The 27,327-nt window shown below is 39.6% G+C and overlaps 1 protein-coding gene across 1 annotated transcript in view; it reads left to right on the top strand.

The window, feature by feature from the left end:
* The window catches only part of ripor2 (RHO family interacting cell polarization regulator 2), an 85,052-nt gene that overhangs the window by 24,081 nt on the left and 33,644 nt on the right, over nt 1-27,327 (top strand). Inside the window, 1 exon segment of the mRNA XM_042506750.1 lies at nt 23,046-23,166. Within this exon segment, the coding sequence (XP_042362684.1) occupies nt 23,046-23,166 (121 nt within the window).

The raw sequence follows: 27,327 nt of genomic DNA, 5'->3' as shown, positions 1-27,327 counted from the left end.
GTTTTCACAGCTGATACTTATTTCATAAGGCGTGTAGGCTGCAGAAAGTTAAAGTGCTCCTTTGGGATGGTGAAAGAGATTATTTCAAGAGTTTTTTTTTTATGCTCTGGATGCACTGTGAGAGTTAAATGATAAAAATTACTTAAATAATGAAGTCTAATCTCCTGCTGAGTTTCCATGATCCAGTCTACCAAATTTAACTCGACCCCCAGTCAGCGTCTGGGAAGCCGCTTTGAAATAACTGGCAAGAAGTTGATTTTCTTCTGTTTCTCTGATGAAACTTTAATGTTCCCTTTGGGGAAATTGGGTCATTCTGTTCACAGATATAGAAGACAGTTGTTTTGATATGTCTGTCACAGTGCATAAAAACTGGTATTATTTTAGAAACTGAGTTAGTTCTCAACTTTTCACACCTCTCTTGTTTGGAGCAAGTCTGTTTGGGCAAAGTGATTCATCACATGCAGATTTAACAGTGACAAATCTCCATTTAGATTGTGGTTCAGTGACACCAGACTGATAAAGAGGCTGTCCCGCCTGCTCTGAGTCAGAGGTTATCTGGTCTCGAACTGGGGGTCTGGCCTTTCTCGCCTGTCCCGACATGTCCTACTCTACAATCACAGCTTCCTCCTTCTGGGGTGGGATGTATTTTGTGTGTGTTGGGGAATTTCTGGTGTCAACGATGTGTGTTGTGGTAGTCGCACAGGGGTTAAGTGGTATGTGGAAGGAGGGGCGGAGGCAGGGAGTGGAGGGTTGACTGGGACAGTGGAGACAACTCAGAGGAATGAGGAATGGAGGTAGGAGGCGGTTAGACTGGGAGGGGAGGCGAGACGGGAGCAGAGAGAGGAGATGAAGACCTTGAAGAGGAGAATATGTTTTTTTTTAGCAATGCTAGCAACTTGGGAATGTTGGTCCTCTCCTTTTGGTCCAGACGTAAATATCTATTGTGCAGACATTCATGGTGCCCAGAGAAACAACTAGTGAGTTTTGTGAACCCCCTTGAGTCATCAAGTGCAGAAACCTGCACAACTATGACATTCCCATCAGCCTCTGCTGTACTTTCGCTGTGTAAGATACTACTGTATTTATGCTCGCTATTTTGTGTGTGTTCACACTCAGATGTAGCAAAATGCAGTGCACAATGACTACCCGATGGTGCACTCATAATGGTCAAAAAATTGAGTGTGCAATATTGGAAATTATGTTGCCTGTGCAGTGGAAGCATGGATGTACTAAGACACCTTGATACAGCATTAGGTCATGCCCCCCCCTAATCCCTATAAGAGTTCTCAGTGGTACATAAAGCCAAAAAAGCTCTATTTCTATGGCATGAAAGTACCTTGATAATCAGTGCTGCTTCTGCATTATAGGTCCTGTAGAGCAGGCGCACTTCTGCTGGCCAAATTGGCTACTAACTTGAATGGAGATAAAATGACTTAATCTTGCTATTGCAAGTCATTTCATGTGAGTTACAAAGCTCAAAAATGTATCTACTGATTTACACACATCTCTTTCCCAATGTAAGTCAATGGAAAAAAGTCTTTTTGGGCCCAACGGCATCACGTGATGGCACGGTAGTTGTAATTCCACTGTTTTGCGACTAAAATTGACTTCAAAGCTTGGGGGTCTGAGTGGAAACCCACAAACACATATTAAACTTGTGAAGTGGCAGCTTATTGGCAGCAGTGTACAAATATACATGTGTATTTTCACTACCACTATAGGCTACTGTTGCCTTTTTTTGTCACATTTTATCATTGGAAAATAACTTAGACATTAAAAGTGTTGTAGCATAAGCTATACAATCTATGAGCGTAAGTTACATTTTGTGTTTATGCATGTTAAATTGTCATTTTCATTGTTAACTTTATTAGATTTGTGCTCAGATGCTTGACAAGTTCTTGTAATTCACAAAACGCTTTTGTTAATTTGGTGCTGGTGATAAAGCCAGCCTGTACCAGCCAAGGACATTCATAGACTGAAATTACCCAACCCTAGTAGTATCGAAACTTCTCCGGTCAAATGATACCTGCATTCGATCCTTTTTGTATCTACAAATAGGAAAAAAATATTATTTGTATAGTTCACAGCCAGCGCAAGCATTCTTTGATATAACACAATGACAGCAGCAGCTCCAGCCCCTGCAGTCTGTGGTTGAGTGCAGTGATGGAGGTGGCAGTTCAGCGTGCCAAGATGCCACCAGAATTTCCAAAAGTGTGGCTATACTACACGTCTGCATACTTCCATTCACATGAAGGAGAAGAAATGAGGTGGGTCTTGGTATCACTTTAAATATACTGGTATTTTAAACAATACCCAGTGCTAAGGCTGACCTTAGAATTCAGCTCAAAGCCTCACAGAGCTGCCTGCCAGAGTCTGGCTGAAGGCTCGTATCTTGTTTATCCAGGTGTTAGATGAAATATAAAAATAGAAAAGTGAATATTGCGTCTGCTCCGCTGTCCTCACAGGCCCTCTGCCTCTTATACAACCAGTGCTCTCGGCTGTGTATCAGTGAGTGTAGTTGCAGTAACCTATAGAATAGTTACTGAGCCGTCCTGAGAGACTTCAGAACTTTTTTTGGTCAGTGGCTAAAGCGGTGCTGCTTACAAATGCGTGTTTGTGCCAAGTGGGTACATGTGTTTGTGTGGGGTTTATTCTTGTCTCCTGACCGCATGAGTAAGAGGCAGTGATGTATGAAAAATGATAACCGCAACAATTATGTGCAGCTAATGGACTAATGAGTGCTGAGCTCAGAGTGTGTGTGGAGGGGCATTCGTGAATGTGAACGGTTGCTGGTCCACCCTTGGGTTTTCCATCTTTTATTAATTTATTTTCTCCATCACTTTCCCTCCCTGCCTTCCTCCACCCTCCTCTGTTTCTTGCAGTCCCATCCCATCTGTCCACCCCCCTTTCTCTCCTCTCCTCCTGGTTACAGACAGAGAATTTATGGAAGGGGGTTTGAACCCGTCCTCACCCCCTCCCCTGTTGTCTCTGAGCAGATCAGCATTCTTTGTGTGTGTGTGTGTGTGTGGGTGTGTGTGGGTGGGTGAAGGTGTTCCTCATTAATCCTCTCCTCCAACCACGCTATGAGGGGACACATATGCACTACATGGCACATGCCCTACACTCAACGTCATGAACGATACATGATATTTGACACACTGACACACACACACACACACACACACCTCTGGTAGGAGCAGCTGGGGGCTGTTGCAGTGTTCTGATTGCCATAAGCGTTTTAGGGTCTTAAGCTGATAATCTGTCTGTTTTGGTATTTGCTGCGCTCCCTCTGCAGTGTCCAGCAGCTGGGAGAGACACTATTGGTTCATGTCATGTTGTTTTTATGTCTGTTTCTTTGTTTGCCAGCATGAGAACAACATGCAAATACAATTTTGACATGTGACACATCCACTGTTAGCAGTCCTGACAGTTTTCTTCATAGCTACTTGTAATAGTTGTACATGTGCTGTCAACATCGTGATGGATCTTTGAGCAACAAACAGCACTGCACTTTTCTTCCCAGCCTCCGCCTCCTCTGCCTCTGCTTGTTTGGTTGTTATCTCTGTCTTGCCACTTGCTGTTCTTCCTCACAGTTTGAGCAGATTTTGTTTTTGACTCTTCATCTTACACAGAATAAAAAGCACAGAATTTCAACGCTGTGATCACATTTAGTCCCTGACACCTTTGTGACTCTTTGGGATGAGACTTTTAGAGGTTTAGAGGAACCGGGAAATGGGTGTTCCTGTTACCCAGCTGCCTCGGAGTGGCCGTGACACACAGCTGTGTGATGACAGATGAATTGAGGAGGAGGGAAGGGGGGGGGGGTAATGACACCGCTCCTTCAGCGCGAGGCGAGGCGTTGCCAGGATGACATTCTCTCTTTGAAATGTTCTTCTGCTGCAACAAAATATGTCCTTAAAGGTCACAGCCGTCTGCTGTAATGATTATGATTTGGGTACCACCATAACCCAAAAATGTCACTGTAGGATTGCAGTGGATATGGCCGGTGTTACATTGATGAGTCAATCACCAGAAAATTTGTCAAATTGTTCTAAAGGGGCCTGAACTTCATATGTGGGTTGGATAACTAATGTTACAGTTTTTAATAGAAAGCATGGACGATAAACCAGAGGTGTAGAGTTTGAATAATGTGGGCATTTACAAGGCAGCAATGGTTCAATTGCAAATCAAGCTGCATTATGAGAATTGTATGATCCAGCAATTTTTGGAGCTTGATGCATGCTGAAAGTCAGGATATCTGGCCAATGCTGCTTCAGTTTGGACCCTTTTTTTTTCAATTGTCTCTCACAAGTCTCCCCACATTATGGATGGGCAATAGTCTAATGTAAAACAAAACCCCAAATAACTGGTGGAAACCTTGGCTCTGTCATCTTGCTATGGCCCTTTGGCGTTGACAGAAATGATCAACTTTCTAGTAATGAAAATAATATTTAGTTGCAGTCCTAGATGTGGTTACTGGAGGATAGTGAATGCTAAAGTTGTATTCACACCAAATCAGGCATTATGGCAAAAAGTGTGTGTGTCTAGGCTGCAGCAGTGGGTCCACAGGGGATGCCAAAAATAAATGAAAAAACAAACAAACATTGCATTGTTCTGCAGCATTTGGAACATTTTAGATTCATATTTCTACTTTTGTGACAATCAGCATATCCAGCAAATGTTAGCAGCATGCGGGACCAAATGTATTATGTTTCACATTTAGTCACTCAGTTTGACCTTGTGCACCAGTTTAAAATCCATCATTTTTATGAGCCTCACATCCTTCTCTTTTTAATCTGTTGATGCGAGAGAGACGTTCATGTTTTGCTCTTTGGCATGAAGTATGTGAGTACAAACCTCACTTGGGAACTTTGATGCTGTTGTGTGTCTTAAAAAAAGTGATTGCTACCAAGTGCTCATGGAGCCCCGCCGAACACGGCTTTACAGTCTTGTAGCGGTGGCAACGCGACTGAAGTGTATTTCGTTTACATTAGCTTTTTACTTCTGACGTTTACATTAAAAAAAGGCTTCAAAAATCCTAAAAGTACCGTTCTTGTGTGAAGATTATCAGAATCAGAATCAGAATACTTTATTGATCCCTGAGGGGAAATTGCCTTTAGTTACAGATGCTCCCATTCTAAAGTCTTAAAAGAAGTAGGAAAGTGTGGAATATATCAATAAAATTTAAACATAAGTACTAATATAAAATAAATATATCTAAACACTAAAGTATAATATAAATGTACATTTGTTCTTGTTACTACAATTATCCTGCTGAACTAAATGTGAAAGTATCAAACATTTGTCTGCCAGTTATTTTTTCTACAGTAATTCAAAATCCAGTGGAAAAATCCCATAGGTCTTGTGACGAGGGAACCAGAGTGAAGCTAACCTCCTGGTTGGTCCACAGAAAAATGTCCCCTGGTGCACTCTGTCACCTGTGAGACCTGGCATACTAGAAGCATGGCTTGCTAAATGCTCTCTCTGTGGGAGACACAACAGAACCAAGTGACACTCCCACACCACTGCACAACCCTGCAGCTAATGGTGTGAAAGCAGCCAAAATGTCAGATCAGACTGGAAGATAGATTTTTTTTATGACTTCGTTTATCTGAGTTTTAAAGAAAAGATCAGAACTTGTGCCCACAAAAATGGTGGGGCCTCTAAACAGAAAGCAAGTTATAGAGCCATCTCCATTTTTTTTCTACAGTTATTGGTGATAGCTTTGAAAAAAATACAAGGGACACTCCTGTAGATTTTTTTTGCAGCTGCATGTCTCTAGTATAAGCACTTATGCTTACAAGACTGCAGCTCACTGGGAACGCTATGTGTGTTTGTGAGTGTCTCTTGACCTTTTCTGCATGTCCTCCCCTCTCTCACTGTTGTCGTCTCTGCTCGGCCTCGGCCTTACACTGCAGATAAAAGCTGACAAACCATAAAAAAATAGAGTAACAAATGGCTGTAATCCATACAGGAGAAGTCTGTGGGACCAGATGTGTGTGCTACCGGTGAATGTGAAGCATGTCAACAGCTGTGTGTGTGTGTGTGTGTGTGTAAAGAGGCTAAGCAGGCAGGTGAATGAGTTCACATGATGATCTGCCTTTTAAAGAGTGCAATGGACAACAGTGTGTCAGTGTCTGTGCATCTGTGGATGATGCTGCAGATAAGCAGTAATACTGACATGCTGGATTTCACCATCAGTGTCTGAATCATCCTCATTCCTGTTGTTGTTTTTCCGACCCTGTGTACCGTCGCTGTTTGCTTTTGCTGTTTTTCTTATCGCATCCCGACTCTCTAGAGACTTGCGCCTACTTCCATTATTGAAATAATCACCACTAATTGCTTGAACTTTTAAGTAGCGACAGTGCTCATGCCTATGTACAGCTTCGATGTATAATGTGTTTAATTTTCAGTCTAATGTTTCTCAAGTGGCAGTGCTCGCAGAGCTTCAAAATGAACTTCATATCTCCTCAGTGCCCGGCTCCCTGCTGAATCTTTACAGCAAACAGCATGATATTCTCCACAGCTGATTGAAATATTTAACTGTGAAAGCATTCTTTAGGGAGAAGAGAAACAATAATTCCCTCCAGTGTATTTCTCAGCCAGAGAGAGCTCATTTCAGGAATATGTGGAAGTGTCTTTCTCTCTGTCATTTTTTCTTTCTCACTTCTGCCATGTGTTTTTCTTTTCCCTAGCCACTCTGCAACTGTAAATTGTTATTCTGTTGGTAACATTATGGTAATGGCTTCGTTAAGGCTCCAGCAGGAATGAGTGGGACAGAAATCCACCGTGACTTCTGTTTGTAAATCACACCTACAGAGTTTAATGCATCGCTGGCGAGAGAGAGTGTGCATTTAAGGCTGTACTATGAAATAGATATAACCGCAAAGCATTGGAAACAAAAGACATAAAGCACGTGGATCATGAATGTAGGCCATGTAGTATGTTTTTTTTTCGGCTGCTGTCATAGAAAAATTGTGAATAATTGTAGCGTAAATTGCTGCTTCTTGAATTAAGAGATGGCCATTGGTGCAGTTTTTTTTTTTTTTACACATTTTGTACCATTTTAAAGGAGTGGTGTGTAGAATTTATACCAATTAAAAACATTAGTAAAGCACTTTCTTTACTTCTGCCCCCTGAAAGTCAGAGATTGAAATCATCAGTTCGAGACCTTCAGTTGACTGAGATTCCTTCAAGTCGAGCAGCCTTTTTTTTCTGTGCAGCGTACTTATGGAAATGTTATGGTTTCCAGATTTTTCTGTGGAGTGAATGCTCTTGACTTTCACGCCACTCTTTGACACATGGATGTGCAGACATGCAAACAGCGGCACAGAGGAGGATAGACCTTCTGCTGGGAAGTGTTGAATTTACAGCTCACAGCAACTTCAATCAATACAGTCTCTGGTTTGTGTTTGGTATATAATGTCAGCAAAAAATGTCACTGCATGCTTGTTAACTACAATGTGTGAATGCTGCTGTCCAGCTGAATGTCCCGCGGAGCCCGTTCAAACTAGCCCAACTGCAAATGTCAGTACACCTTTTTTCTTTTAATAATTCAAGATCCAGATTTTTACCTGGAGCCAAGTTTTCTGCAGTGGTGTCCTCCTCTCAAAAGCAAACGGATCCGGTGCTTTAAATCAGTCAAAACACTGATTAAAGCAGTTTTTTCTGACGCTTCTCATCATGAAGGGACTGCTAAACGAGTTTGCAGACACAAAAACACCAATGGCATGGTCTCTGAAGAGGAGGACCGGCTCCCTATGTAGATAAATGTCTTAAGCTAACAAAAACACAATGATTCTTATTTTATGTGATTATATACTAAAGAAAAAATACTTATTATATTTTATTCAACTTCTGCCAATATATCCTCCTAAATCCTACACACTGGACCTTTAATCATTTTTATGTCTACCAAATACAGCTGTGTGCTGGAGCCTAGGAGCTCACCTAACAGTCCTACCACCTTCCCATTATGAACTGTGACATTAGCTGGCTGTATTCCCATGGACCGCTAATTCACACATAGCTCTACAACACTCCGAGCTTATGTTATCACAGCAGCAGCTATCAGTGAAAAGAATGTTGTCCTTCTTTCCTGCTAAAAATAACAAATGGAGCTGAAATAGCCAGCGAAATCCTGTTTGTACGGTAACTGCATTCCAGCGCTGCAGCAGCATAGGTGGTCACTTTCAATCAGAGTCACACGTAATGAACAAATCAAAGAAAGAGAGCAAGTGGGAAACTGGTTCTCATGCCGGTCTGAATACAGGGAGATGTTTATGTCAGACATACACATAACACCAAATGTCTGACTTTATATAGTGACTTTAGTGACTGACTGTTGTAAGCATTACTGTTGCAGATATATAAACAGCATTTAGTTATATTTTAAATTTTCAATTGTTATCCACTTCAGAATTTATTCTTTTTAAAAATAATTTCTTGTACAATTGACAACATTAGTTCTCAGAGAATCTCTTACATATTAAGTCAAAACTGGTACTGTAAATGAAATCATAAATGTCTAATCGCATTGATATTGCATCAAATCAAATTGGAAATTGAATAGAATGGCAACCTTGAGTATCAGAATCTGATTTATTTAGGAAATCAGTGGCAAAACCCAGCAGCCCTACTTGACAATTTAACAGAAACATGACTGCAGACAATGTGACACTTCTAAAAACATTTCTAGTGTAGCTAGAGGACATTTTATAACTTTGACTGACTCGTAAAATATCACAATCGATGCAGCAGAACCAGAGACATCATCTTTTCATTTCTCCCTTGTCCAAACCTGATGCTTACATTACCCATAATGAAACTCAAATGAAGAAAGCCCAGTTGGAGACTGGTTGTGTTATGCCATTTTTCTCATTTTCAAACTGGTACAGCTTCAAGTGATGCTGACTCAAGTGACATCACTTGAGGGAATTTATTAAACTTCTCACAGCTTTTATTTAACATTTTTCCCTCAGACACAGTAGTACTCTCTAAGACCTGTAAACGGTATATAATATGTTTCACTAAAGATTTTATCAGAGTGCTGTCCTGATGCTGACTGCACTGATATCCACTTTGAAGATTCAGCACGCAGTCTCAAAAATTTGTTTGATTTTTACTAAAGATTTTAGTCAAATGGCTAAATTGGAGTTTCTTCTTATAGCTTATGGTGTGTGCCATCGTGCTGTAAAGCATTACAAACTCCTCCCAGGAGATTATACCCACTCACCACAGTTACATAGTGCAAGAACAGATGTTGAGGGCACGGAGCGGGAGTGACAGAGGCTCTCTTCTCCTTATTTCAAGCCTGTGTACCAACCAAAATGATGTTAAAGCTGTTATTTTAACGTAAAAGAAAAAGTTGCATAATTTTGCTTTTAATTGCCCTTCAAGTGGAGATAGACACGCCAGCTTGATGGACTAATTATCACAAATATGACAGCAGCACCTTAAGTTCATACGAGCTCAGCAGCAAAGGCATTCAAAAAGTGGGACCCACGTCTCTGTCACTGTCTGGAGTCAGTAGACAAATCTACACAGGAACAAACTAGTCTCGAGGCTTTCAAATATAAAGTGAAATCAGTTGGTCTGAGTGACAGGCTGTCTGACAGGGCTGTTGCTTTGTTTGTTTATAATCCCTGCAGAGCAGCATTGATACTGAGTGGATCACCGTGGTGACCCAGCGGCTGTAGATGTGCAGTGTTATCAGAGTTGTTGGTGACGATGTTGTCATGGCACTACTTCATTTGGTTGCAGGATTTAATTGTTTGTTGTCCGTGTGTGTCAACACTCAAGAGAGCAGCAGATACATCATGTGCTTGTGTCTTGAGCTCCTGTCTCTCAGCTGCTTTCTACTATACTGTCTAAATAATGTATTGAATGTCATAAAAATAATCCTTGCATCCGTTAATCTGGATTGTGCATTTACTGGTATGGTTTACAGTTCTCACAAGTGATTACACGCTGCTCTATGCTTCTGAAATGTCAGCAGCCGGCAGCTGCCTGAGTGTAACTTCAGTCCAGACACGCCTCAGTTAATCTGCTCATCTGTACGTTTAAATGCCACCTCATATCCTGGCCTTAATTTGTCCTGCATGCACTGCTCCACTCGAACACTAATGACCTATAATAAGAGTTTAGTGACTATAATGGCAAACAAATGATATGCAGTGAATGTGAGCACACTGGGGTGAAAAGAGCAGACAGTGCCTTCAAATGTCAGAGGTGGACAGAAACGAGCTTTGGTCTTTGTTAAAAATGATGTCTTGAAGATGAATGTAAAGATACCAATTATGTGTTATCTGATTCAGGAGACACAATTCCAACACAGGCCTGTAATACCAATCTGCCCTCCAAAACCCAAATTAGAAAATTAGATTTAAAGTTTGTTTTTTTTCTTCAGCTGGTTGGCAGCATTTCTGGCGTGTCTCGCCTTTCATGTGATAGAGCTGGCAGTGGCCTCCTTTCTCTCTCTCTCTCTCTCTCTCTCTCTCTCTCTTACACACACACACACACACACACACACACACACACACACACACACACACACACACACACACAAACACACACAAACACTGCACAGACTTTGTTCGATTCCCACACTTGGGCACTCACACAGAAGTCCTGTCCCTTCGGCAACAGATCCACTTCCCAATCTGTCTGCTAATAAAACACATCAGATGACTGGACTGAACATCAGCTGATTCTCGTTGATGTTATTTATAGCTTAATGTTGACCTGATAAAGCTTTGGTTGGTTTTTTTTTTTTTTGATAAATCATTCACCATGGGAGGATGTTTGAGATCAGAAGATTTGGATTATGTGGGACAGGATTTTAGGCAGCTTGATTAGTTTTGGATAGGGTCCTGATACACAGAGTAAAAACATGAACAAATACAAATTCTCTCAAACTGTAATTTGGAGAAATACTCTCATTTCTGTTCTGGCTACAGGAGCAACATCTCTTTTCTTGTGCTGCTTTCAGATGCCTTTCATTAGTATTTAAACCTTTGAATCTTGGGCAAGTTGGTGTAATTTCTTGTAAGAAATGTTTCATAAATTACAAAAAATGTGGCAAATTATTTTTAAAAAGCCAAAATGTGTAGGGAAAAAAAGAAAAAAGCCAGTGAAAACAATATGCATAATTATCATAATTACATATTTAAAAGTATGTTGTTGTTAGAATTATTTTAATTTTTAAGCAGTTTTTGCAGATCATTACCTTGTTTTTAGTTGGGTTTTTTTTGTTGTTGTTTTTTTTTTAACTTTTATTTATTTATTTTTAACAAATTTCCAGGTAATTTTCTTGTAAATTTCTTGTGAATTTTGAGATCATTTTTCCTTTGACTCTTATTGCATACTTGCCATGTTTTTTTGTTTTTTTAGAGATATATTTTTGTACTTTTTCAATGCCGTTATTTGCTTTATTTAATAGGACAGATATAGCGTGAAAGGGGAAGAGAGAGAAGCAATGACATGCAGCAAAAGGCCAAAGCTGGACATGAGCCCATGCCTGCTGCGGCGAGGACACAGCCTTTGTACATGGGGCGCCTGCTCTACCAAATGAGCCACCAGGCGCCCTCTTACCATGTTTTTAAAAGAAATCAAGTCAATTTGCTCAGGTTTCAAAGGGTTAATTTAATAGTTGACAACTCATTAATCCATTCTCCATTGCGTCTCTCTGTGCCTACAATAAATATGAAGCCTCAAGCTAAAACAAATGAGATATAATATTATTATTATTTATATATAATAATATATTTAATGATTGAGCGTTAGAGGTTCTGGTGGATTTTGTTACCTTTGACTTTTTGGTCAATCTTCTTATCTTTGAATGTAGCATTGTGCTTTTGTCTACATTATTGGTAAATAATTCTAGTTTCTTCATAAGCAGAAATCAAATCTCTTGCCAGACTTGACAAAATACTTAAAAGCGTAAATTTTGTAAACAGTAACTGTGAGTTCTCCAGACACTTCAATTATGTTGATTGTTATTTAACTCGGTGGTAAGGTTTTTTTTTTTTTTTCATCATTGCAAAATTCCTTCCAGACCAAATCTAGAGCTTGTCACCTTCTCCTCTTTATGAACCTTTCTTTGGTTGATGCTTTGTTCTTCGGTATTTTGGTGAAAGTTTCTCTTTTCCTCCAAAGAGGGTTAATGACAACAGATCTAAAATTTCGTTGTAACTGTTTTAAGTGAGTCATCAGTTACTTTGTCTTGGCCATGTGTCAATTCGTTGTTTTTGTCATTCATTTGCATTCCTTCGCGAACTTTCCGTCATTGTGGCCACTCAGAAAGACTGTCACAAAGAGGAATTGTTCACATCTGTAGAGATGACTATTGACTGAGCTATGGATTCTTTTTGCGGTATCGTCGCCGCATACCTGCACCACACAGGATGTGTTGAAATTTCTGTGCTGCCCATTGTCTCTTTTGTGTGTTTTGTCTGTGCGATGGGATAGCCGAAACCATGAGCTGGTGACACTTCGTCTTTAGTCAGAGAGTAAAAATGTTATTTATCATCCTACAGGTGACAGAGTGCAGGTGTCTGCAGCCATAACAGGGTCTCTTTACTCAGGTTCAAAGCTTTTGGTGAATTCCTGACTGTCAACAGGTCAAGTTATTTACAGCGTCTCCCTCTGTTTGTGTTTGTACTTAAACTGGTCAAGTTATTTACAACATCCTCCTCTGTGTGTTTACAAATGCTTGTTCTGGATGACCAGAGGTAGTCTATTGCATTTGTGGGTCAGGTTAATTGAGGAGGTTGTTTTCTAGGTTTTGTGTTGTAAACAGTCTCAACAAACTCACACATACACAGAAACTGCTCAGTTAATTGCCTATAGGAAGCATTAGCCGTGTGATGCTAACACGTTCACTGTGTGTGCAGTTGGGCAAACTTACAAGTTTTCCTGGCGCTCACTACAAACAATAGAATCTGTGGTGTAATAAAGTTGTGTGCGTTGTATTTAAGACCAAAATGAGTGAAACTATAACAATAGCTTACCATACGCCTCCCCATTCACATTATGTATATTGAATGAAGTAGTCTACTGGTGTTCATATCTTTTAAAGATGGTTTCGTTTGTTTTTTTTTAACTGATATCCAGCTATAATTTATTCTCTAATTATCATATTATTCTTATTACTGTTATTACTATATATACTATATTATTACTCTGTCCGATATGACTAACATGTTGGGGAACAGCAGATACAAAGCAACATTATCGCTCATTTGGAGTCTTCTTTATGTCCACCGTGTAAATGTTCGTCCAGTATCCCCTCTCCTTACATCTCTGTTCTCTGGTCTCTACTAATATGGAGAAATATCTTCTAAGTCACCACATCTGTGTGTTGTGTGGTGCTGAGCAGGTAGTTCACAGTAGGCTTAAAGATGTTTATTAGAGAATAGCTGCCTGCTGAGGGTGAACCATAATAATAAAATTGCAGATTTGAGAACCAAAACAATGATAACTAAAAGTTGCTAAAGGTTCATAGAGTTGAGGGAAACTGGCAGCAACACCTTTCATATTCACATTGTCTTTGAATCCATTGTTTATATTAAAATATTGATAATAGCAGCTTTAATTTCCTGCCTCTCACATAATGAATATATATGACAAACTCTTGATCTGTTCGATCAGTCAAAGTGTTCTGCTAGCAGTGAGCTGACTATTCTGTGAAAAATCCTTATTATTAAACATGTTTCATTGCCACCACCTTTTCTTGTCCTTTCAGCACCTTTTTCTGAGAAGCCTCTTAGTCGAGATGAATAAGCACTCCGTGCTCAGGAGTAACATGCACTTCTCAGCACCGAGGATAATGACGCCCTCTTTAACTTGTGTGATATTGCCTTGTAAAAGTACCTTTAAATGGCTAGATCCTGAAGTCGGTTAAGAAGCAATATCACTATTTTACTGCTGTATAGGACTGTAGAATCACATTTGCACGTGTACCGCTCTGGTGTCACCTTTCATAAACATAACTGGGTTTGAGATTACGTGGCTGTGTGTGCTCTGCAGGGAGATTTGTTAATGCTGTATGCTTTACCTGCAGGGAACTTTGGATTTAGAACATGTACTTTCCAAAATGGTCAACAGGTTAGTGGGACAGGAGATGAAAGTGGGATTAAAACATTCTGCCTTTCATCTCAAAATTAATCTTATACACTTTATGCATGCATGGAATTATGTCGACAGCCTGTAATCTGCAAAGTGTTGAAATTTCAGTATGTCTTGCTGCAGGTCTTAAATTTTAACTTCCTTTTTTATGAGGGAATATTGAAGAAAACTTCTGATTTGCATGCAATGGGTTATAATCCGGGTTTCAACGGTCATGGAAAACCTGAAAAAGTCATGGAATTTCACAATAACATTTTCCAAATCTGGAGCAGTCATGGAATTAGTAAAAGACAGTGGAAGCTTTGGAAAAATCATTGCTATATGTTGGGTTATAAATGAAATGACATTTATATGACCTAATGGTGAATTTATTTTCTGTAGCTGATGACGTAATAGCACTTATGTGTCAGCAGGTTTTATTTGTTCATCACAAATGTTTCTCCTCCTCGCCCGTCATATCTGCCCACGAGGCATGTCAAATGATTTTTTTTAAGCACTTTTGGCTAAGGGGTGGGCATATAACTTTTAATGACTGTATTTTGTATTTATTTTACTGCCGATTTTTAAAGAACACACGCCTTCCGCAGGTTTGGAAAGCATGTTTTAAAAGATTTTGCCGTTTTTTCTTCTCCTTTTTCTGTTCTTTTTTTTGTGTGATTTTTGTTTGTTTTTTGATGTTTTGTTTGTTTTAGCAAGTACTAAAGATTCTTTAGTATTTTTTTTCTTCTTTCCAATATAAAAATGGCAGATTTCTCGTATTATTCATAAAGATTTTATTCTTAAAGTTTGTTTTTTTTTAATTTCTTTCTTTTTTGCATACATTTGGCATTTTTTTTATACAACATATGGCCATTTTTAAATTAATTGATTTATTTTTATTTTGTTTTTTATTTTTAAGAAAACAGGTTTCGAAGGAATTTTTTCTTTTAAAAATTACCAAAAATTACGGCATTTATCTCAGCCAGAAACTGTGAAAACATAAATTATCATCGAACTTTCAAATTATCGACATTCCTTGAATACATCATTGGGTTGCTCAAATTATGTTTGAATAGAGTTTGAATCTTACATGTTTGGAAATTGCCAGGCAATTAGGTCAAGAAAAAAAAGGGTCCTTGGAAAGTCATGGAAAAGTTGTGAAATTTTGTCCATGAAAATATTGTTGGAACCCTAATTTAATGTGAGCATGCCATTGGGGACCAAAGTGAAGCTACTTTAGTTACTTAAAGACTGTGTTTGAGACACTACAGATGTAACAAGCAGCAAAACAAAGCTCTGTCAGGTCTCCTCACTCTTTTCAGTTTTGAACAGGATTACAGGGAAAGAAAAAGACAGAAACAATGCAGTATGTTTTGGCTCGGTGATGGCCGCCTGCAGCCAGTTTTAGTCCAGTTTGGAGCGGCACCAGCACTTCCCCTCCTCACTGAACCAGTTCAAACAGACATGAACTCGCATCAGGGATAACTGAGCAGCTTTCAGACACGTGCTTGCAACCTGCAGGGTGTGTTGGAACATGTTAGTCCATTTCCAGTCATATGTAAACAGTATATCATGACTATAATCTCATGGATTTGTTCTGTTTCAACAGAGGACCTGATTGTTTGTATGTTTTAACCAGACTGCTGCATCTGTTTTTACACGTCTCTCCTGTCAAATCTCTCCTCATCTCTAGGCTGCCTTTATTCTCTAATTTCTTCCTATTTATATCTGCACTTCCTGCCACATTAAAAACAAAGAAACAAAATTAGAAAGGAAAAGCAGTTTAAGGACGCTTTTGATGACATTTTAAGCAGCATCTGTAAAAGATCTGAATATAAAAAACGCTTTTTTTCCAAATGAAGGATTGATGCTTTAAAAGCCTCGGCCCTGTAACACGAGGGCGTGTGTCCTACTTCTTGGCAGTTGGCTCATAACCGTTGTTTTACGTAACGCACTTCATCCCATTTTGTCTGCTGTTGCCATGGTGAGGCTAATTTATACAGGCATTAAGAATTAGGCTCCTGTTCTTAACATGCACTATGGGCGGATGCTGTTTTTTTAATTATAAATACACACTCATGAACACAAATTAAATGGGTGCCCGCGCACACGCACACACACACACACACACACACACACACACACACACACACACACACACACACACACACACACTAACAGAGGGTGTGTATGATTATGTGCATGCAGCTATTAGTGTTTTTGGTTGAGACTCCTGTGTAAAAGAGGAGAGGGAGGTGGGCACAGTGAGCAAAGCAAGAGTTTTGTGCAGCAGCACTAGTGCAGATAAAAAAGTCAGAGTTTTTTACATACACTGAATAATCAAAATATTAGACACATTCCTGATGTTAAGTTGCATCCTACTTTGCATATTTTCACTGTCTTAAAATTCTCCTAATCTCTGTCTCCTCTTTTGTTTGCTACAAACTCAAAAGAAAAAAAAGCGATTACTGATAAAAAGAAATCAGCAAGAGCTTACCTCATCAGTGTGCTTCATGGAAAGAGAAAATGCTTATTTTACAGTATAGGTTTGGATAAAATGAGAGTGAGAAGCAGAGTGAGTTGCGAGAACAGAAGAAACAACAAACAATGGAAGACAATGAGTCATTCTGTCATTGAGGAGGAAACAGGAGGTGACCTCGGTGGGAGAAATGTTTGGAAAAATCAATTCTGCGTCACCCGAACACAAACTCCCCAAACATGAATAAAAGATCCAAAAGATGACAAAATCAAAGTCATATTATGTGTTTCTTTGGCGAATATTTGAATCTGTGGTTGTTTGAGTGCTAAAAGAAAGCTGCTCTGTGTCCAGTGTCACTGTGCAACATTTTCCTTGCTTGCTTGCACTGAAACAGAAAGTTATGCATCACATAACAGCTTAATTAGAAAATTAGTAAAATGTCATACAGCAAAGGTAGACTTGCAGAAACTTTTGTTAGTTGACCTCTTATGTTTATTCTTTCACTTATTTTAAGTTTTGTCAAACTGAGCCTTTGCTAAGTCCCGCCCTTGAACATGGACTGGCCAATCATTGTGTTGTATTGGTGAGCGCCAACCATGGTAAGACAGATATGTGGCTCTCATGCATTACTAATTCATTTTCAGGCTGGTTTTGTGGATTTTGAGGTAGTCATGGTTAAACGTTTCCGGGGGACATGTAATAATGACACGTGTTACCTGAAGAGGTTCGAAGTAAATTTAAGATAAATGCTATAAATTACGTTACAAAGTAATCGCCAGTTGATTTAGTGCTTTGATTTTTACACTGTGATCTGTAGGCTTTGGCTTTGATCGTTTTCTTTGATTTTTTTCTCTGCTCAGTCAGTTTGACATCATGGATATATCCTTCAAATTCATAACGTAAACCCTTCTGTCTGCTTCTTTCTGAGATTGCTTTTCGTTTTTTCCAAAAACTCAATAAAATACAAGCTGGTTCTGACAGCTTGACGGACCATCAGCAGTTAACCATAAAGGGGCTGGGCTCAGCGAAAAGTCACTTTTGACTGAAACATTTCCTAAAGTCGAGCCAAATTCCTTACAAAATATGACATTAAATCCTCCATGAATATTCATGAAAACAGCACTTTTTCAGATTTGGTAAACCAAAAAGGATCCCTTAAATGTTATTTTCCAATTTTTACAATACAATTCTGTCACACATTTTTACATCAAATTCAACAAAAGATTTTCTCCAGCTCTGCTCACATGTCTACAAGAGAAATAACACATAATAAAAGAAAAAACAGCAGCTTAATGATGGATTAGTAAAAAGACGTCAGACATCATTTTACAAGATAGAGTCATCCTTAATTGTATCCACTGGAAAAAACAAAAACACCATGGAACTGTTCATTAGGAATGCCATTGGAATACATGAACTGTTATTTATGGCAACACATTCTCAGAGCGCAAAGCGTACTCTGGGCACAGATGGAGCAGTAGAACGTCAGATGCGGTACAAGTGAAATTTAATCGTTAATTTCTCTGGGTCTAAAAGTTTGCATTCACACTCTTTTGCAGCAGCTGCTTCTCTCATCCATAAATCTGATCTGATAAGCTCTGACCAGATCAACGCATTGCTTATCCACTTAAACTCTGCAAACTGCTGCTGAGGAGAAAAGAACTCATGAAAGTTTATTTATAAAGGGGACACAGAAAGATAAAAAAGGGACAACCATACACACACTGATCAGGCTTTATTAGGCTAGTGCTGCCCTATTACTCTGCATGACTTAAGGAAGAAATGTGTGACAAGATAAGTGCAGACCAAAAGCAAATATGAGACAGGACTTGTACTTAAAAATAGCACGCCAGCCGTTTGGCAGTATTTTGGATCTGAGACAATGTGGCATGACCACAGGTGCTTGTGCAAGTCTGACTCAAGAACTGAGTACACTTTAATGTCTTTGACTGTCTAATAACTGACTTTCACAGGTGATATTGTTTTCTAGTGATATACAACAATGTTATCGCATATCACATCAGTCACATGACCCTCATCTTGCAGTTCATAGTGGTCCATTGAGAGGTTCCTCAGATGCTCTGTCATGCCACATACACTTATCCAGTCTGTTCCTTAGCACTACCGACAGCACTCAGAGCAAACACACACATGTGCACACGCTTGCACGCACACACCGTCAGGGTGGGACTAATGCATTAATGCACATGGACCTTGGAGAACAAATAGCAAATTGAGATTACATCACATGTCCTGCTCTCTCAAGCCAGTCCCCCTTTACCAAAGTGTCTGTGTTACTGTGTCTGTGTGTCTGTCTGTGTGTGTATCATTTGTCCACTCTTTGCCAGCTTGCTGCTCAGCATACTGATCAATCTAATGCTCACATGCTCCACAAAGACACACACTCTCACACCTCGTCGAGGGGCATTTAAGGCTGTTAGCATGTGAGTGCCAGAGAAAAGAGACCAGTGAATGGACTGAATGGCGGCTGTATTCAACACGGGTTAGTGGCTGGCACCAAACCAGAACACACTGCGAGAGTTGGCATTGTTGTTCCTGTTCTGAAAGGCTCTTTAGACGAGATGAGCGGTGACACTAAGAGGTGCAGAGGAAGGGTTTTTATGATTCAGTGACTGAACTCAACTCTTTGTGTGTGTGTGTGTGTGTGTGTGTCTTTATGTGGGGACCATTAATTTAAAGGTGGAGTTTGCTCCCAGCTTGCTGAGGCTGTGAAAGGTTTTGGGAAAATCCTGCAGCCTGTTAGTGAGTGTGCATGTTTGGCATACCACTCATGCCAAAATGTGTCCCGCAAAACACTTAAGAGTAAAAACAGACTGTTTTCTATAAGTAAATGTAAAATATGTAAGTCTTAAACCAATAATGGAAATTCCCAGAAGTCAATATAACATGCTCAGATAAGGGATGCAGTGGTATACTGGATTCAAAGTATAATAATAATAATAATAGCTCAGCATACTGACCAATCTAATGCTCACATGCTCCACGATTATTATTATTTCTGCTTGACAGAACAGCTGAAATTAAAAAGGTATTTGCTTTGTTACTGAGGGAGTAAAGAATTGTATCTTTTATTTTTTAAAATAAATAACGCATCACTTATCCAGCAGTGGATGGGCGAGTCCCTGATAAATGAATGTAGGACAAACACTGAAACCATCTCATATTGCCCCTGCCTCACAGTCAGCATTAGTCGAGTGAGTACGCTGTGTAACTCTAAAAATGAAGCTATCCTCCCTGTTTGAATTGTGTGAGGGCTGTTAATTCACATCTGTTCTCTGCTGACAGTCAGTGCTTTAATTCCCTCAGGTCCTCATCATGGGGAGATCTACCTTCTTGTACCATTTGGGAACATCAGAGTATTGAAAGAACTTGAAACTAAACAGTTTATACCATCTGGTATCATTACGTGCAGTTTTTAGTTTTCAAGTGTCCACATTCTCTGGTCCTTTGTCTAATTCTGCTGGAAATCTTTGGGAAAAGGCTGAAGTGCAGGGAACAGTGTCCATTACCCAGAAAGCATTAGGTAACAAAATGTACTGTGTATCATTTACCGCCCACTGCTCTTCTTTTAGGAGAGTGAGTCAGAAAGTCACAGAGATGAACATTACCAGGCAGAAAACTGCTGTTGAGCATCCAGATACCGAAATGGACCAAAATGCATCAGAGCATTTGGGAAAATTGCTTCTGCCTCCCACCAACTGTAGTTAGGAAGAGGCCACAATGATATTTACTGAATATTGTTTTCAGACGTGGGAGTAAAACAGGTGTACATGTTAAAAGCAAGCCCCAAGTCTTAACCTTAAAGTATAAAGCAAGTCCTAATCTATTGTGGTTAGAATCAAGCTAGTCATTGTGCAGGTCAAGCAACTCATGAGTCAAGACATGAAATTGTGATGGCCTAGTTAAACATGATCTTTTGAGTTAATCAAGTTTAAAAAATCGAACATAATTTATCGTTTTCTAGAAAGATGCTAATATTTAATTTAAAAAAAGTCCTTTGTCAAGTGTAAGTCAAGTGTCAAGTCATAAATACCAAGCCAAAGTTGAGTCTCAAATTTGCAACTTAAGTCTGACTCAAGTCAAGTCATATGACTTGAGTCCCCTAACTTTGATTGTATTTCAGCTCAATCATAATATAATGAAATGATCGCATAAAGTGGATCCAGAAAATCTCTTTTTTTTTTTTTTTGCAATTTTTGCAGTATTAATACTATAGTGATATTGATTTAAACCATATTCCACAATTCAAATGAATATTGTATACTTTTTTATAGATAAACCACTAGTTCATAAAACCAAGCAAGGTATTTTTGGCTACATCGAATCTATCAAATCAGACTGTGCTGTATCAAACCAAAACATCCATCCAGCCCTTGGTCCTGATGATTCATTTACTGAGTCACAGCCATCAGTATCTTCAGTGTTAAAGTGAGCTAGCTGCTATTAATAGCTTTAACAGTATCAGTCTCATCAGCCTATTGTCCCCCTGCCACAAAACAAGGCTCTAATCTTTCCACCGGCCCCGTGCTGGGTCTTTGTGTAACTCTGTGTCCGTCTCAAAGACCAAAGGAAGGGGTATCAGGTTGCTCAATCGCTTGTAGCACTGAGGTGTCTGTGGACAGAGGTTGTGTGTGTGCATGCATGTTTGCATTTGTATGACAGAATGAGCGCCCCACACAGGTTGTCAGTCCTCTGTAAGCCCCAAAAAATAGAGTGACACAAAAATGTATCGTTTTGCTCGTCACTTGGCCTTTCAAAGTTGTTCTTCTGGTAACGCTGTGCGACAGTTTATCTTGTTTGTGTGAGGACAAGAAGCAGACATACAGAAGAGCTGAACACTGAGGCTTCAGAGGCTGATTCCTTGGCTCGTCACTGGAGTTTAATTTGATTTGACAAATCTATCTCTCTCCTCCAGGCATTAGTGTGTGCACCATACTTCTCCATTAGCTCAGCTGTGAGAGATGCAATTCTACAGTGTTTACAGTCGTCACACTGTTCACACTGAGATCAGCATGTTGGTTAGCTGAGCTAAAATTTCTTGTTTTGGGGTTTATTTTGGGATCCTTTTATTTAAAGGGATGCTTTAAATAAGTGATGAAGAAAACTGTTTTTCTTAAGGGTGCTGATTTGAATCATCAGTCAGAGACTTTTGAGACGACTGAGATTCTTCAAGTTGAATTAATTAATTATTATTAATTATTTTTCCGTGTGTTCTTCATTCACCATGAAGGCAAATAAGAAAAAAATGAATTTTCTTTGAAAATTAAGCGTAATATGGGGTGAGTAATTGAAATATAAATGATCATTTTGTTCTTGAAGTATTCCTTTGAGCTTCGCAGGTGCATGAGGCCAGAGATTGCTGTGGCACTGTTGGCAGCCTGCCGTGACTCACTGAAAGTAGAAACACTGAATTTTAAAGTGACACTGACAAAAAAGAAAGTGTTTAATAAGGTCAGTATTGTCCCTAAAATTGCAGCAGAGAGATCCATCACTTCTTTGTCTGTTGTTAAACAAGTGTAAATATTCACTGAACTGCCCTTTAAGTTTAAGTGCCAACCTGCTGCTTTGTCCATGATCTGGACAAAATCTCAACAAGCAAGCTGAAACTTTGATTCAGTTATCTTAGTAGATTCTTGCCTGCGGGCACTTCATTTCTGCTACATCATCGTCTGATAGCTGTACATGGACGTTTCTGTCTATTTTCAGCTCGTTCCCCAAGTGTCTGCGTGAACCACGTTGCATTCCACATCAGCTTAAAAAAAGCTTGAAATCTGACAGGCTGCTGCTGCTAAAAATAGAGACTCTGTGATAAAAGATGTCTTAACTATAAGGGAAGCTGATTAGATAGCTCCGCCATATGATGGCCTGGATTGGTTTTTCCTGGGAACACATAAATTAGATTTGAAGAAGGCAAACATGCCCTTTAAAGCTACAGCAGATCTGTGGTGCAGAGTGAAAGTAGTGACTTCTGCTTGTGCTCCATTTTAAAACAGCTGTCCGTCTGATGACTTTTTAGTGGTCGAGCTCTTAATTCAGGTAGAAAATATGCACAAACAAGTAATAGAAAGTGACATAAGTCGTGTTTTGTGACACCTGCCGGAGGAAGGAAAACAGTAACATTTGCGGTATGTTTGCAGTTGTGTGGTGACAGGTAGGCCAGAATAGTAAAGACAAGTTAGTGCAGGCTTTGAATGCTGCTCATCCACATCCCACATGGCAAGCTTTACCAACAGTGCCTACTTTGTTCTGCGTTGCACAATGCTCCCTGCACTCTAATTAACCTTTCTGTCGACACAGTTTGGGTGTTAATTGAGTTCCTACAATGCATTTGTTGCACTCGTGATGTATTACTTACCCTAATCCTCAGTCCGTCGCTCAGCATCCAAATATTGTCAAAGGATCTGTATGTAATGGATTTGTGTGTCTGTCTTTTCTCCAGGAGTGTCGTCCCGCGTCCCGGAGATCATGGCGGCCGGCACCCACTCCCCAGGAGGGCCCAATGGTATAATCCGGAGTCAGTCCTTCGCCGGCTTTAGCACGCTACAGGAACGGCGCTCTCGGTGAGTCTTTAAAATGTTAATCTTTGGTTAGACGATGTTACCCATCACTAAACTGACAATAAAGGTCAAGGTGGCAAATTGATTTCTCACTGCAAGGATTAACGTATCATGTCCTCAGAAACAGTGATGATTTTGGAGGTGAGCTGTTAATGATCACTATTTTACTATGAAAACATTTAAGTGGGTCATCAAGTGAATTGTTCACTTTAGATCAGGCTTTAAAGGGTTGTTTCATCAATATGGTGTTCTTAATGTAATATGACACAGGCTTGCTGTCAAAGCAGTAATTGAGGGACATTTTTCAAATTTGGCACAAATGTTAACTTGGACTCAAGGATGAACTGATTAAATTTTGGTGGTCAAAGGTCAGTGTCATTGTGACCTTGCTTCTGTATGTTTAGTTCATCAAATCACACCAAACAGGAGGTAGAATATTTAGCTTAATCTCTAATTTAAGCAGAGACAGCTAGTCCCATGGCGAGATGTAGATGTTTACACACTTAATGTCTCTCTCACATGCACCCTTCCTACTGGTGTCCCCACATTTATCAATACTCTGTGTTGCAAAACATGAAGCCTCAGTGGTTTTAGACAAGTCCAAAGGATACAGACTACTAATAGTGGATGAGATGTGATTGAGGCTCACTCAGCAACGGGAGATCGGGGACTGCTCTGCTCACTTCTTCACAGAGACATGGTTAACCCCTAACATCCCAGATCAAGCTATTGCACTGGATGGGCAGACCTTGTTGGGAGCCATAAGGACACAAGACTCTGATGCAAATTCAAAAAAAGCACTGCAGGAATTATATGATGCCATCAGCAGCAACCAGATGGACTCATCCTTCAACTCCAAAGATGTAGCAGGATTAAGGACAATGCAATTTTTGTTTAAAAAATAACCAATAAATCTACCTTCTACCTTCTAATAGAAAAAAAGAATAATAGGAATACTGAGAGGAAAAAGGTACTGAATGTTAGAAGTCAACCTGTGTTAATGACATGGTGCAAATATTTATATATTATATGTAATGTTGTTTGTTTTGCTTCTTTTTGTTTTGTTGTGGAGACGTGATTATAGAGGTCACTGCTTTCGGCTGCACCCTGACCAATAGAACAGAACAGTACAGTACAGGAAAAGTACTGTAATAAGATTAAACATAATCAATAAAACTTGGTGCCCAGTTTTTACTGCTTGCTAGTTTGATGTTTGGTTGTAAAATGTCTACATCACAGTAGCCAGCCCTTGACTCAAACATCACTCACACACAAAGAAGGAATTTACTAAATCAATAATCACCGTCCAACTTTCAGCGAGCCACAGCAAGTCTCACAATCCCGTAAAGGAACTGAATTCTTAAGTGATGATCAGCACCCTGTTGCTTAACCACACAGCAAACTGAAGTTTCATGGCAATTATTTTATTCATAGCCACAAGTTGGTTTTCAGAAGTTAGAGATCGCTGAAGTTCGTGTGAGATATTATCTGTGTTCCTTCCTCTTTGACTCATCTGTGATGGCTGTCGCTGCGACACAAGACAAAGCGCTCTCACACACAGAAATATCTCTTACAGTCTTAGAGTTTTGGCTATCCACGCCTGGTCCTCCTCAGCAGCCCCGGTCCTGCTGAGAGAACCTATTTGAAGACGCTGTTCTGTCTCTTTTCTCTGTGCTCAGGCAGTGAATGGGGTAATTGGCTGGAATGACTCGGGTGTGTGGGCGACTGACAGCGACTGACAAGTTACCATTCTGATAATGAGCGAGGTGGAAAGCTGCAGAGATGTGGCTTCTGAGGCCACTGGAGTGTGTTACTGTTACTGAGCAAGGGCTTGCCATGTGTGTGCCCATGTGCATGTTTTGTGTGCATTTCCACATGCATGCATGCTGGAGACTTTCTGTCACAATTATAAGTCAGTATGGCATTGTGTTAGCATCTATGTGTGTGTCTGTGTGTGTGTCCCTTCTACACTGCAGCTTGCGTGACCCCAAGGCTACGCAGCGCTCTCATTCAGCGCTGCCCTACATTCGTGGTAGCTTAACTTGTGCTGCAAGACGTGGCACGTTCCAACTTGTCGAGCGCTGGAATTGCTTGTCGCTGTGTCCCTGAGATGACTCTGGGATCGTTTCATTAAGTCTAGGGAAATGTCATTTGTCAGCTAAATCTGTAATGGATTTACAAGCTGATATTTGCATGAGTGGGTAGGATGAGTTTGACCCAAAATGGGCTGATGTGCAGAGAGAGAGGATGGATGTTAGGTGGCTATACTGTGGAGAAAATTAGGCTTTTTTTTCTTCTATATTTGAACATGAAAACTAGGTTTGGACATAATGCTGACACCATCTCTGAAGGATAATCTCTGAATCATTTTAAGTGAGTACTTAAGGAAAAATGCCAAATATTAACAGATTTTAGCTTCTTAAATGTAAAAATGGGCTGCTCTAATGTGTTTTACATGATAATAAGATGAATAGTTTGGGGGGGGGGGGTTACAATGCTAGTCAGACAAGACAAGCTACTAAAAATTTCTTTCACTTTTTTTCTGGCTACAAGACTGATCATTTAATTTAAAACAAATTGATAATGAAAAAAATTGCATCCCTGCTTGGGCATCAAATATCAAGGCGTCAAAAAAAATTATCAGCATGTGGATACATCAGGTTTGCACATTTATAGAATGGTATCAATTAGTCAGTTGAAGGATTAATTCACTCCTAAATGATCTGTTTATCAGTTACCCAATGTTATATTGAATTTGTAAAGAAAACTTAGTTTTTCTTGCAAGCCTCCTGAGTGAACAAAGAATCCAAAAATGTAGAAATCCTGAAAATTCTTGATGAATTCAAGTCAGAGGGGTCCATGTTTAACAACCGCAAAACTATATCAAAACATTCATTTACTTTCTTTTACGCAATTTGTGCAGTATAATACAAGATTCATTCATCCAGTCGTATGCTCAGTACTTCAAACAGACAAAGTCACCAGACTCCATTAACAAAAACAGTGATTTTACATTGCAGAATACACAAGTTGCTGGTCTACCACAGCCTTGATTGTTAGTTTTTTAAATATTGTTCTGTGACTGTTTTGAATCTGAATTATCCGTTCAGGTCACCAAATTTACACAATAACCGAGTGATAAAGGCACTGGTAGACCAGCAACTCCCATATTCAGTGAGGTAAAATTGCTGTTTTTGTTAATGGAGTCGGGCTTTGAAGCAAGCTTAGATACATTTCAGTTCAGTTTTTAAGAGTTAGGTTTTTGTGAATGTTCATGTGTCTGGCAAGTACTGAGCAAATGACTGGATAAACAGGGCTTGGATTATACTGCACAAGTTGCATGAGAGTTTTGCTGTTGTTAAAGCCATTCCCAGTTACTTCAATTCATCAAGAATTTTCTGCATTTTCGGATTCTTCATTTATTGTGGAGGGATGCAGGAAAAAAAGCTTTCATCAGGGATTCAGCATAACACAGGTTGAGTAGATAATATACTGGTGGTCATTTGGGGGATAAGGTGTTCCTTTAAACACTTAGTCAATTAAGAGAAAACTAATTCATAAGAAAATAAGCAACTTTGAAAACAATTTATTGTTAGGGTCCTTTTTCAATCACAATACAAACAAAAGTTGGGAATCCAACAGTTGGTCAAACAAAACAACACTTATGTTGAAGTGATGGAATTTCTCATTGTTTTCTGATATTTTAAAGCCCAAACAATAGATTAATTGAAAATGTAATCAGAAGATAGAATTAAAATGACCAAAATCTTTAGTTGCAGTCCTAAAATTCTGCACTAATATGATACATTGTAAGGAGGCCTGCGTTGTGTGTGTTACACAAATATATCAACTGATAAACTCTTTTTAACTCCTTCCACATTTGTTGGCTTCCTCCCTTGAGTCAGGCACACTGCTGTTTGTCTGTGGGGAAAAGAGCAAAGAGCGCTTGAATGTCATTGAATGCCGGGAGTGTGATTGTGCCTCAGTGTGTTTGTTAGTTCACTCCAGCAGAAGATAAATGACAGCCTTACACAGGTCAAACACGGAGAGTGGGGGGTGAGAGGGGCATGTTCACATATGTTCACAGATTCGTGATTTAGCACGCTACTGTGACTGATGGAGACGTTCACCTCAGAGGTTATGCTGCAAGTTTTGCATGTTTGA

The sequence above is a fragment of the Plectropomus leopardus genome, chromosome 18 (genome assembly GCF_008729295.1).
Source record: "Plectropomus leopardus isolate mb chromosome 18, YSFRI_Pleo_2.0, whole genome shotgun sequence".
Classification (NCBI taxonomy): Eukaryota; Metazoa; Chordata; class Actinopteri; order Perciformes; family Serranidae; genus Plectropomus; species Plectropomus leopardus.
Note: the sequence above shows the minus strand (reverse complement) of the source record. Positions and strands in the feature narration are given on the sequence as shown.